Raw genomic sequence first — 13,085 nt, forward strand, 5'->3', positions numbered from 1 at the left:
AAAGGAAGAGCGCGAGGTATTGTGGGAGAGGGAAAGAAGCGTCACAAGTACAGCTTCCGGGTCGCGTGGAGGCGCTTGGAAGCGGAGACGACGCTGAGACGTAAGCGGCACGCGCCCGGGGAAAAGCGCGCGCACCTCGGGGGCGGGGCCAGTGCCGTGCGGCTGCGTACTCCAGCCTCGCTCTCGGCGCCTGGTTTCTAGCAGTTTAGTTCTCTCCGCGCCCCAAAGGCGCCGCTGGTGCTTTCGCCTTTTGCTCTAAACCTTCGTAAAAAATAAGAGGCAGGCCCACAGCTGGGTGGGAACAGGGCCAGGAAAGGAAGACTCTCCTTTGTTTTTCCCTTTCTCTCATTGATTTGAACACCGTTTGCTGAACCTGAGTGCGGTGCGGTGCCTGGCTGGCGGTCTCAGAGAAGTCGGTCTCGAGACAGCTGCCGCCTTGGCAGGGCTCCCTTTGAGGAGGGGTGCTGCTGAACGCGAGTGCTTAATGTCCCGGACCGTGGAGCCACCCGAGGGTCGTGTCCAGCGCGATGCAGGGGTGGGTCGGGGTGCAGAAAGCAGGGAGGTTTGTGCTGCGCTGGAAGGATGGGCAGGAGGTAGCCAGGCAGAGAAGTGGTGGAGCGAGGCAGGTGAATGGTCTGAAGCACTACGGCTTCCTAGACTAGGCCGGGAGGTGAGATAGTGTGGGGCCTTACTCGGGAATTTGAGTATTACAGGTAATAATGAATCATTGAAATAGTCAGGAGGGCACTGCCACGATCAGATTTGTTTTAGAATCAATTCAGCTACACTGAAGAATAGATTAGGAGCAGAGGGGCAGGATAATAGCAAGGAAACTTGTAGAAAGAAACCACATAATAGAGACAAAGAGGATCTGAATTAAGGCAGTTGCAGCAGGATTAGAAAGAAGCAGACTGATTTTATTGTTAAACAAGAAGGTAAAATCAAGAGGATTTGGAGAGAGAAGACCAGTGTTGAGAAGACTACATGTAAGCGGTGTGGGAGCAGAGGGTGAAGAAATTAGTAACCTGTCATTAGAGCAGTACGAAAAGCTTTATTTGGAAATATTCTAAGGCAGAAGGAAGCCAGAGTGATCAACAGGTTTTACATGCTACAGAGTTCAAGTAAGGCAAATACTGAGATGGACCCACTAGATTCTCCAGACAGGAGAGAATCTGTGATATCAGCAAGTTTCACTCCTGGAACAATTGGGAGTGGGAAGGAGCCAGATGAGGCAGAGTGAGGAGTGAGTCTGGGGTTGGGATGCTTGCCACCTATACTGTCTTTCTGGGGCATAAAGCCTGGGGGAGAACATGCTGAGGGAGGGGAGCAAAAGGCAGGGGACCCAGGGAAGCATGAAGCAGTCATGTTGTACAAGTAGCTTAGGTATCAGAGATGACAGGGAGATCTGAGGAGGTGCCCAGAGGGATCGTTCCGGAGCTTCTGGGAGACCTAATAACGATGTCACCAATCCAGGGATTCTAAGACAGTCGCTTGGATCCATGCCTTCTTTATTCTTGATGAACTCTCTTACTTCAGAGGAGTGCACCATTTAGTGGCTTAACACAGGGCGGATGAGAGCAGAAGTTTTTGAGCCCTCACATATCTGAAGGTTTTCATTCAACCCTTGAATTCATTAATACTTTCACTTGTATGGAATTTCAGGTTGAAAATAATTTCTTCCCAGTGTTTTGAAGGCATTCTCCATTGTCTTCTTTCAGTGTGGTTGTTGAGACGCCATGTGTCATCCTTTGTGATATGTTTTATTTTCTCGGAAACACTTAAGGATCTTCTTGTATCTTGAAAGTTGTTAAATTTCAAGCAAATAGACCCCTCTACTGGAAATTGACAAAATCTCCCTTTCAGCTGTCAACTGCTGCTTTAAGTAAAGGTCAAACAGACAAATGATAAAAACCATTTGGTTTGAAGGGCTGATAACCATCAGACTGGCTGAGGCTCTCATGTTTCAGTCTAGCCTCAGGGGTCAGGCCAGTCCACTGCTGGCCTCCCACAGACCAAAACCTTTAATATGAACTTTGTGTCTTTTGCAAGTCTCTAGTATTTATTAGCTGGGCTTCTTGCCCATGCCTTTTTACTTTTGGTGATTACCAGGGAATTGTTAAAATCAGACAGGATCTGAACGCTGCCCCGTGGGGGCAGCAAGGAAGAAGACCCCGGTCTCAAGGGAGCAACAAGCTTAAATGCTGGAGGGCCTTTGGGGGCAGATTCGGGGCTCAGCTGAATGGTCCAGTGGGACTTCCTAAGCAAAGCCACTGGAAGATTTTTAAGATGGAAGGGGTGTGGTGGTGCAGGAGGGAGGCGCTAAAAGAAGATGTGTCCAGTAGCAGCATTCCAAAACTTGTGTATTCCAGAGTTCGCATTTCAGCTCCTCCTCATGAGCCAAGACTTTGCAGTTTTCCAAAGAGAAGGTCATGGTTTTTCTGGAAACAAGACAGGGTTGCAAAACAACTTTTTAAGGAGCAAAATTAAATGAATCAAATGCTTGGGGATTAAACTTCCCCTGATGTTATGCGGGTTTAAAGAGATGTGGCATAATAAAGAGTTTTCTGGGTTGATCCAGATGCTGAACATGTATAAGATTTAAGCAATGCTGAATTAAATTAGTAGCATGCTATACGCCACCCTCGTTCAATGACTTCCAGCTAGAAAATCCTAGGACAATAAATATGCTGCTTCCATTAAAAATCTTACTTTGGGGGGCGCCTGGGTGGCTTAGTGGGTCAGAGCCTCTGCCTTCTGCTTGGGTGGTGATCTCTGGGTCCTGGGATAGAGCACCCCCCGATAGGGCTCTCAGCGGGGAGCCTGCTTCCCCCTCTCTCTCTCTGCCTGCCTCTCTGCTTGCTTGTGATCTCTGTCAAATAAATAAATAAAGTCTTAAAAAAAAATTCTTACTTTGCTTAGAAGGATTCTGACAGCCGATTAAAATTCAAATACAGAAAGATCAGATTTATAAACCTTTGAACTTACAGAACAGTTCAATTCCAAAATAGTACTAGTTTCACACAGACTTTTTTTTTGTGGTGTCTAAATGTGGTGAATCCCCTGAACGGATGGGAGCCCCCAGATGTGGGGCCATGATTGTGTGGAAGCCCGTGGTGTGGGCCCTGAAAGGCTTCACCCAAGACAGAACAAAGGAGACAGAAGTTTACTGAATACACGGCAAGAGAGCAGCAGGCGGAACAGCAAAGGAGAGGCTGTCTGCAATGAGGTAGTAGGCAGGGGCTGTTTTTCAAGAGGGAAGGTGAGGAGGTATTGGTGATGTTTGGAATTTTCCCTTTTTGGTAAGTAGCCCACTGGTTAGTTAGGGCCTTTGGATATTTTGAGGTGGGTTACCTGATGGGCCTGTGTGTATTCAGCTAGGGGGTCGCTTTCTACATTCCATTGCTCAAGACTGCCTAAAAGCAGCCTTTATATTTTTGTTTATTTATTTTTAATTTCATTTTAAACAGGTTCCACACCCAATGTGGGGTGCGCACTCATGACCCAAAGATCAAGAGTCACATGCTCCACTGACGGAGCCAGCCAGGCATCCCCAGACTTTTTGTTTTAAAAAGAGGGTTCATGGGGATGCCTGCGTGCCTCAGTCAGTTAAGCATCCAACTCTTGATTTCGGCTCAGGTCATGATCTCAGGGTTGTGTGGGAGCAAGTCCCATGTCGGGCTCTGTGCTGGGTGTGGAACCTGCTTGGGATCCTCTTTCTCCCTCTCCCTTGGCACCCTGTCCCTCTCTATCCCTCTCTTAAATAAAGAAGTAAGTAAATAAATAAAAAGAGGGTTCCTTTCTGGTTCCTTTAAAGAATAAATGATCCTAATGCATGCAAAATATTTAGACTTACCTTTTTTTCAGGAATACAATTCTATGAACAATGAAACTCCTTTTCTATGCCATTCAAAACATTCTCTTGTGCCATTCAAAACTGCTCCTTGTCCCAGGACAGAGCACTACCACTATCTCATAGGGAAGCAGGTAGATGCACAGAGCTCTAGCGATGGAGCAAGGAAAGGAACTTTGTTCTCTTGGACCAGCATTTGCGGCAATGGCTGTACTGAGCATCACCATCTCAGGGATGAAGCCCCATGGGGAAGGGCGGGGGATGTCTGCTGTTGGCAGAAGCCTCCCAGAGGGTGCTATTGTCTCTCCCGGCGTCAACACGATGTGTGTACACACCTCTCATATACAGACCCGAGAACCGGACATGCATCCCTGATATCTAAGTGCAGGCGGGGGAAGCCCATGAATTCCAGCCTGGGTGAAGCTCTTAGGGGCTGGGACTGCCTTGATGCAGAATGTCTCTGGCATCTCCATGGACTCCCTATGTCTGGAAGCCTGAGATGTTTCCAGGAGCCTTTGCCGTTTCTGTGTGTTGTGCTGTCATCTTCACAGTGAACAACTGATTTTTTTTTCCCGGCACAACCTTCAACTGTGAAGGTCAAGACCTGAAGGGCTTGTGCACACGTTGCTCTCAAAAAACCTAATGCCATTACCTCGTTCATTCATTGCTCATTTTCACCTTTTCTCTACCTTGGATTATCCTTGGGAACATCCTGAAATAAAAAAAAAATTTTTTAATGAAGAAAAGATGTATGCCTGCATAGATAACAAGGGACAGAAACTGCCTCCAGAGGAAATTGTACAAATTTGTTAATTTATTACAAAATGGCCACTCACAGAAAAACACAAGAAAACTTTTATACTTTTAGATCTGGGAAAGGAACTGGTGTCTCAGATACAAAATAATTTACACATAATTCATACAATTTTATTTTATATAGAAATAGGTCATTATTACAACAGCTGTACAATTCACTACACTTTGTCTTTTAATTACATAAAATCTTTTCTTTAGAAACATCTCAACATAACAAAACATACAAAAAAAGCAAAGTGCATTTTGAAAAGGAGAATCCAATCCTCGATCTTCTCACGAAAGATCTGTAGAAAGGTGCAGCATTCTGACTCAAGGGGCCGGCGCGTGCTGGGGTTTCCTCGGGGACCCGGAGTTCCACGGGCCTACGTGGCCCGGGAAACCTCTTCCTCCACTTCTGTCTCGGAGGTCCCGATAGAATTCTGGAATATCAGCTGCGTGATTGTGCTTTGCTTTGAGTCCGCCTTTGTCGTTGCAATCAAGGAAGTAAACAGGAACAGTCCAGTGTTATATTCAGGGGAGACAATAATCACCAGAAAGAGCCTCCTTCCGTTAGGTTCCAGGCCGGAGGGCATGGGTCGGCGGCCCAGTTACGAACCACCGGCTCTGCCATCTGATTGGTGGGCTGGTTTTGATCCTGCGGTCTCCAAGTGAAGTCGCGAGACCTACTTATTTTTAATACCTGAAAGTGCCTAAGTTATCTCCTCTGTGCAGCTGTGCAAATTAAAACAAAAGCCACCATTTAAAAATAATGAAAAATAATCTCTTTATTCTCTCTCTTCAACAGATCTCCGACCCAGTGCTTCTGGAATGCCAAGGAAAGAGGATGAAGAGAGTGAAGGCCAGCTAGCAAGTGTGGACGGACCATAGCCGGCTAGAGGGACCAGCGTGCTCTCAGGGAGGATGCGCCCAGCCGTGCCATCTGCTAGGTGAACTGAGTAACGACACTTACGTGGGGGCACTCGGTTCCCATCCGAGTATGGCTATAGAGCATGCCCGAGAAACACGGAGGCTAGGGAAACACGGCCAGTATTCTGATCATTTTCCACGTGCTAGCCACCGTGCTCTGGAGATGGTTACCATCTAGGAGTTCTGAAATGTATGCAGTGTGCACAAAAGCCAAGGGTTTCAACTCCTCTCCCCAATTCCTGTGGCCACCCCCATGGTCCGTCCATTGGTTAAAGCTGATTGTGACCCGATGGACATGCCAGGGCTCTACCGGGGTGGCTGCTGGAGGCCCGAGGACTCAGAGAGGCTGCTGACCCTTCGGGGAGGGCGTGAGGACTGGGGCGGTGGGGGGTAGCCCAGGGTCCCTGGCTGTTGTGAGTAGGTGGAGAGAAGTAGCGAGTCCTGTTGCTCACTGTGCAGAGAGGTTGGTGCCTGCACCTGGAAAGAAAGGACAAAGAGCTAGAGGACTCACCTCTGTGGCCAGCCAGGGCAGGGGGTGGGGGGGTTGCTGTCTTATGGTGGCGGTACCTTGGGGGTTGGGTGAGTGGGGAAGAAAGGAGCCTGAGGCTCTGATGGGTGAGTGCGAATTCTGAGCTAAGTTCTCTGCCAGCACTTTGGGTCCCAGTGGGCCAGGGAGCAGGCTTTGGGGTGTGGTTTCCTGAACAAGTGTGCATGATCTACACGTGGCCTGTATATTTTGGGATGTTGGGACCTGAGACCACATGCAGATCATTGACAGGGCAGAAACCAAACACGCATGCAGTCTGTATACTTTTCACCATGGTCCCTGATTCAGTGACTGCTCCCCAATACAGCCATTCGCCAGCATCGATGGGGAACATCCTAATTGGAAGCCCAGAAACTTCAACTGGTCAAACCCTAACTTTGGAACCATCAGTCCCATCCCATACTCTTCCCATCCATGAAATCTCCCCCGTCCAAACCACCCAATGCACCCCAGGCACACCTGCCCCTCCACTTCGGCTCAGGCTGTCTCTCTTGTTGGAACACTGTCCCGTCCTCTCCATTCACTTCACCCACACTTTGGCTCTGCAGCAGGTGCCCTGGGGGCTTCCTCCATGAAGGCCTCCAGCCACAGTGCTCTTACTGGCACAAACCCAAAGCCTGGCTGCTCTCTGGGACATCCCTTCTCCCCACATTGCAGCACAAGATCCTGGAGACCAGTGAGAAGGCCCAAATGCTCTGTGTCTTCTTAGCCCCATGTCTTGGAGGAACAGATTCCCATCAACATGTTTGCTGCCAGGAATGCAGAAAGACATGGGAGGCCTCTAACTCGGCCCAGACCATCCCTGCCTTCTTCATCTGTGCCCATCTGAACTCACTTGGGTCCCACAAAATGACAAGATACCTAAAGCTGAAGTCTTGAGTTAACTTCCCCGATGCTTGAAGCCAGGGAACTTGGAAAGTACATCACAGGTGGGTTAGCATCTTTGGAATTAAATTGCATTCCAGACCTTCCAGAGGGACTCTCTTCATCTTTATCCCGCCTGTCCTTAAAATGTCTCAGTCACAACACTCTCCTGTGGCTTTGAAGGTGTCTAAGCGGGGAAGCAGAGCAAAGGGGAAGACTTGCTCTGCCCTGTCTTGGGGGCTGGAGGCCTGGGAGGATGTGCAAAGGACAGAGGCAGGGCTGGGGAGGAAGGAGTATTCTGGGCATATGTTGGAGGGAAGGCCAGAGCCCCAGCAGACATTTCTGGTCCCCTCTGAAGTCAACCACTAGCTCTCACGCTCCCTCCTTCCAGTGTGTTTGGCACTGGCTTAAAGAAAGCAGTGACCCTATGTGAAAGTGCCCCACATTTTCCTGGAAAGCCCCAACTTCATGCCGCATTATTGTATTTATCAAGCAAGTTGGATGAATCTTTAACTAAACGTCATATAATCTGTGTTTGTAAAAGACTCTGTGTATGAACACAGTAACAAGTCTGACAAACATAGTAATTGGTGTCTGACTTTTGCTCTCAAAAATAGGAATACCACAACAATTACTTCTTAAAGATGGATCTTTTTTTTTTTTTCAGGCATTAGTCATCTTACTGATTCAAATTTGCCCCACTCTCTCCCATATTCTAAACTACCCACAAAACATACTAGGTACAAATTTTGTAAATAGTGTTTGTCAGATGGAATAGCATTAAAGATGGATATTTTAAGCACATCATGTATGAGGCATAATAAATGAGCCTAAATTTCTCCTACTAAATATACAAAGACTTTATAGACTTTAAGTATTATAAACTTCATAAACTATAAAGCCTCAAACGCAAATCTGTCTGGGGCTTGTTCTGGAACTGAGGACTAGAACCACCCTGAAAGCCAGGGAGGGAAAGGCCTGTCAGGCCGGGGCTGTGGAGCTTTACCCTGTGCCCGGGCACATGTGTGTGGCGGCCCCCACCTGCAGGAAGTGCTGTGGCTGCTGCTGGACCTGTGCGGGCTGCAGGGGCGACTGCCTGGAGGCGGGGAAGCTGGGCTGGGGCACCGCCTGTCCCATCAGCAGGACGGGGGGCGAGGCGCTGCTGCTGGTGGTGTGCATGTCTGCATTTGGAAACACGGCCTGGCTCTGTGGATACCTGTTTGGTCACATGTGGGAAGGAGAAAACAGACTTTTAAGAAAGAGGTGTTGATGTGACCCCTACCGCACAGGCAACAAAAGGACACACAGATAGACTGGGCTTTGTAAAAATCAAAAACTTTGGTCCATCAAATGGTACTATTCCTGGATTGAGAAGGCCACCTATGAAAAAGTATTTGTGAGTCATATACCTAACAAGGGATTACTATCCAGAGTATTTTTAAAAATTCCTACAACTCAACAACAACAACAAAACTGCCCAACTGCAAAAATGGGCAAAGGGTTTGAACAGACATTTCTCTCAAAAAAAGACACAGATGGCTAATAAGCACAAAGAAAGATGCTTAACATCCTTAGACAATAGAGAAATACAAATCAAAATCAAAATGAGATACCGCTTCATAGCCATTATAATGGCTGTTATGAAAAAAAAATACAAACAAACAAACCAAAATAGCATTGATGATGATGTGGAGAAATTGGGACTTTGTGCACTAACAGGAGTGGAAAATGGGGGGCACCTGGGTGGCTCCATCAGTTAAGTGTCTGACTGTTGATTTCGGCTCAGGTCATGATCTCAGGGTTGTGAGATTGCCCCGAGTCAGGCTCCACGCTGAGTGTGGAGCCTGCTTAAGATTCTCTCGCTCTCTCCCCAAGTCCCTCCCCCCTCACATTCTTTCTCTAAAAAATAAGTAAATAAATAAAAATTAAAAAAAGAAATGTAAAATGGTATTATGGAAAACAGAATGGCAGTTCCTCAACAAATTAAGCCTAGAATTACCATATGATCTGGCCATTCCGCTTTTAGGTATATACCCCAGAGAAGATGAAAGCAGGGACTCAAGCAGACATTTGTATACCTTCGTTTGTAGCAACATTATTCGCAATAGCCAAAAAGTAGAAGCAGCCCAGGTCTCAATTGATGGGTGAACAGATAAGCAAAATATGGCATATACGTATAATGTAATATTATCCAGTCTTAAAAAGGAAGTAAATACCGATTCGTGCTAGAGCATGGATGAACCTTAAACACATCATACTGAGTGAAGTAAGCCAGTCACAAAAGAACAAGTCTTGTGTGACTCCCCTTAGATGAGATTCCTAGAGGAGTCAGGTTCTTAAGAGAAAGCAGATTGTGGGGCTGGAGAGTAGAGGGAATGGGGAGTTAGTGTATAATGCAGGTCAGAGTTTCAGTTTGGGAAGATGAAGAAGTTCTGGAGATTGGCGGTGGTGATGGTGGATGTCACTGAAAGGTATGCTTGAAGAGACTTAAAACAGTAAAATTTTTGTTACATATACATTCTACAACAGTTAAAAAAAATTAAAAAAGAAAAAAGGTGTTGATGATCATGGGCCATGAACAACAGGCAGAGGAAGGCTAGTTAGGAAAGCTCCAGAGGAGCAGAGAATAGAACAGTTGTTTAAAGACTCCATAGAGAAGTCCATTTTGCATTACATTTTTGGAAATGTCGTGTCTCTCTGTCATTTGTAACAAGACGGGGCATTAGGTCATGTCTAGAAGAGACAGCAGAGGAGACAGGGAAGGTAGAAATTGGGTTGACCAAACATTGCAGAGTTCCAGAGGAAAAATTCCCATTTTTCCCTCGTTCACTGCATTTTAAGCATCCCTGGAAAGCGCCATAACAAAAGTCTTTATTTTGTCTAACTGAAAGCACCATCGGAGAATTTAAAGATGGCTTCCCGAAGTACGCATTCCCCATCTCACCCCCCATGGGGTTTTTATTGGGGTAAAATGAAATGCTGTAGGTACAGGCCCCAGCCCTCAGAACTGTTCAGTAACCATGCACTGCTACTGTTCTTGCTGGCTGAGGGAGGAGGAGGAGGAAGGTCTTCCCAGCGGGAAGCGTGCATCCCAGGGGATGGGATGGGGGAACTAGCTAGAACCATCCCAGCGGACTGCTGACAGACACTCAACCAGTGTTTAGACGGGAAAGATGTCTGTGACATAGTTGTACTTCTGCCTCATGTCAAAGAGCTAGGAACTACTTCCCAGTAGCTTTTCACGTATTCAGTCCTCTATCTCCAGTACCCTTTGTCCTGAGTAATTAATGCAACAGGGGAGCCAAGCCACTCCTGGACGCTGGGGCTGCCAGTGGTGAGGAGTCTGGGGAAAGGAGAAGGTTGCTTGTTTGGGAGGAAAGGAGGACCCACACTGGCAGGGTTTCATGGTCCTGTGGCTCGGCACAAGGGCTCCGAGTATGCCTGTGGAATTTGCCAGCGTCTATGCGTCAGAGGGAGCCATAGGAGGGCCCGGGGGAGGGGGATCAGGCTACATGTACCTGAGTTATTACCAAGGGGACAGACCTGAAAAGATGCCTGAAGATGACGATAGAGAATCTAATTGTTTCCTTTAGGTCCTGTTCTAAGCATGGGATGCTGGCACACAGTTTTACCTTCTTCAGTGGGGAAACAGAAGAAAAGCTAAGGGGGTCTCCCTGCAAAGGGGGTAGGCACACGTTGACCTTGCCTTTGGTGCGACACGCACGAGGAGCGCTGCTGGTCCAGGCCGATGAGAACCCTGCCAGCCCGAGAGCGCTCAGTGCAGCTCTCTGCCTCCTCCCTCCACCCGGGGCCACCTACTTGACTTGCCGTCCAGTCCTGCTGACCTCTGAGGGCTGCCTCGCGTCACAGGACCCAGGCATCATGGGCTGGATGGGCTGGCTCAGCAATAGCCTTGGAGCAGAGGGGGAGATAAATGGGAAACTTGAATCAGCACCCCAACTGTGGACCTGCTGGCTGAGGGCAGCACTGCCCAGCCGGGCTGGGCCCCTTCTGGCTGCCCATGATCCCCACGGTGTCTGCTCTGCTCTCAGAGGACGATGAGTGCAGCCATCTGAGCCCCCGGGCCTCTCTAGCCACTGTTAGCCGGGATCACCTGAACTCTGCCTGCCTCCACAGCAGCAGGGAGGCTGACAGGGTCACTGGAAAGCCTGCACCTCAGCTGTCTTTCAAACAAGGGCAGTCTCTGTACCTGAGCTGCCGGTCATGGCTGAAGTCTGGGCTGGGTTGGCACTGGCTGCCATCCTGGGAGGCAGAAGCGAGCGTGGTCAGGCTCAGAGTTGGCGGGAGCACCGCCGCGGCGCTGCTGAACTGGGATGTCAAGCTGCTCACCGAGTGGCCGCTTCCTTGCATCATCTGCGAGCTTCGCATTGGCCTTGGACCCTGGAGCCATCATGTTAATGAGAAAGGTAAAACTCAGACTCAGCTCTGGAGTTATCTTTCCAGGAACTTTCCTTCCCAGAACCCCTCTCTTCTACCCACCTTGGCCCTTCTTCTAACTTAGGACCCACGAGTTTGTTTTGAACTATTTTGATCTTGTGACTGTCCCTGTTGGCTTCTAAGCACCTCAAGGATTCCTTGATTCCCTTGGACCTAGCACAGTGTCAGGCTCTCAGCAGGCCAGGAAAATGTGCATGAACCGAACTACCTTCTGATTCATCAATTCCACTCTAGACACCTGGACCTCCTTGCTGTTTCCCTCCAACTCATCAGGATCACTCCTGCCTCAGGGCCTTTGCACTGACTGATCCCTCCACGTGGAATGCTCTTCCCCTTAATACCAGTATGGTTCATTCTCTCATCCTCTCAGGTCTTTGCTCAAATACAATCTTCTCTTAGAGAAGGCCACCTAGTTAAAACTCCAGTCCACCATTCCACTTTCACCAGTGGTCCCACACTTGACAGGTTGTGATCTTTACTTGTTTGCCTCTCCCCTGACTTGGATCAGAGAGGCTTTTTTTCTTTTCCCTTTTGTTTACTGCTTGTCCCTCAGGGCTTAGAACGTAGTGCCTACTACATGGTGAGTACTTAACAAATACTTGTTGAGTGAAATCATAAATGAATGAGGGATTGACTTGGATTTGCTTGAGCTTTTTAGGTTATGCCGTTTCACTGACTGTCCATTCATATGATGGCACCACAGTGTTTTAACCCTCTGACCTTCCATGAAATCTTTCAATGTTAGTGTAGGTCCTTCCTCAGTTTTTTTTTTTTCTTTTCTAGATCCTTCTCAGCTATTCTCATTTTCTCTTGACCTTTAGAATCCAAAGGCTGCATTTTAAAGGAAAACCCTTAAGTCTGGGTGAAGATGGGCCAAACTCTTAAATATGTACTTTCCCACCTTTTATTGTACACGATCTGTTTACATTCCCGGAGGAGTCAAGGCCAGTCTTATTCACATCTGTTCCCCTGGGGGATGGTGAATGAGAGGGGCTCAGAGCAGATGTTTACTGGACCCACGGTGATGGATGCCCATATGAGGCTTGAGGAGAGGCTATATCTTGCCTTCTGATCTTTGATCTTCCAGAAGCAGGGGCTTAGGACTTCTTAATTTTATTCAATTCAATTGCCATTGATTGACGGGTGACTGTCAGCTTGCAAGGTCACTGGTGGCTTGTAGTAGGTGGTAATGGCTGTGAGGGAAGGGCCTGGTGGGGAATCTGAGGTACAGGGAAGGGCATCCTGGCCCCGGGGAAAGGGACAACAAATGGAAGTGGATAACCTGTGTTCTCACACTGAACACGGCTAAAACCAAGAGCAGATGATGAGGACACAGGACACACATGCGGGGCTATATGGCTGTCCGTGTGAGTGTCTGGGTGTCCAGATCTCCATCTAACCCCGGTAAGGATCAAAGCTAAAGTTTCAGCTGCAGGATACCTTTGAGGTATTTTAATATATTAATAAAACACAGGAGGAAACTAGTACAACTTGGAGCTTCAGAGTGTCTTAGAATAAGGAAAGGAAATCCCTGCACCACCATCATCTAGCCCTGGTCACAAAAGAGGAAAGACTCGATAGGTTTCCAGGTCAGGGATACTGCAGAACTCTTGCATGCGCTGGTCTGCTTTGGGGGCCAGAATT

General features: G+C 48.0%; 1 protein-coding gene across 7 annotated transcripts in view; it reads right to left on the minus strand.

Moving 5' to 3' along the window:
* Positions 1–4,668: 4,668 nt before the first annotated feature.
* NPAS2 (neuronal PAS domain protein 2) overlaps positions 4,669–13,085 on the minus strand; it is a 156,630-nt gene continuing 148,213 nt past the window's right edge. Inside the window, exons 18-21 of one of the 7 annotated variants that reach the window (XM_045981205.1) lie at positions 11,194–11,384; positions 10,829–10,895; positions 7,990–8,199; positions 4,669–6,049 (exon numbers count right to left, since the gene is read on the minus strand). In XM_045981205.1, coding sequence (XP_045837161.1) covers positions 5,879–6,049; positions 7,990–8,199; positions 10,829–10,895; positions 11,194–11,384 — 639 coding nt within the window. In that variant the 3' untranslated portion in view covers positions 4,669–5,878. Of the gene's footprint in view, positions 6,050–7,989; positions 8,200–10,802; positions 10,896–11,193; positions 11,385–13,085 lie in introns of all 7 variants that reach the window. The other 6 variants (XM_045981204.1, XM_045981206.1, XM_045981203.1 and 3 more) reach the window with 6 other exon arrangements.

Source organism: Meles meles, chromosome 16 (assembly GCF_922984935.1).
Source record: "Meles meles chromosome 16, mMelMel3.1 paternal haplotype, whole genome shotgun sequence".
NCBI lineage: Eukaryota > Metazoa > Chordata > Mammalia > Carnivora > Mustelidae > Meles > Meles meles.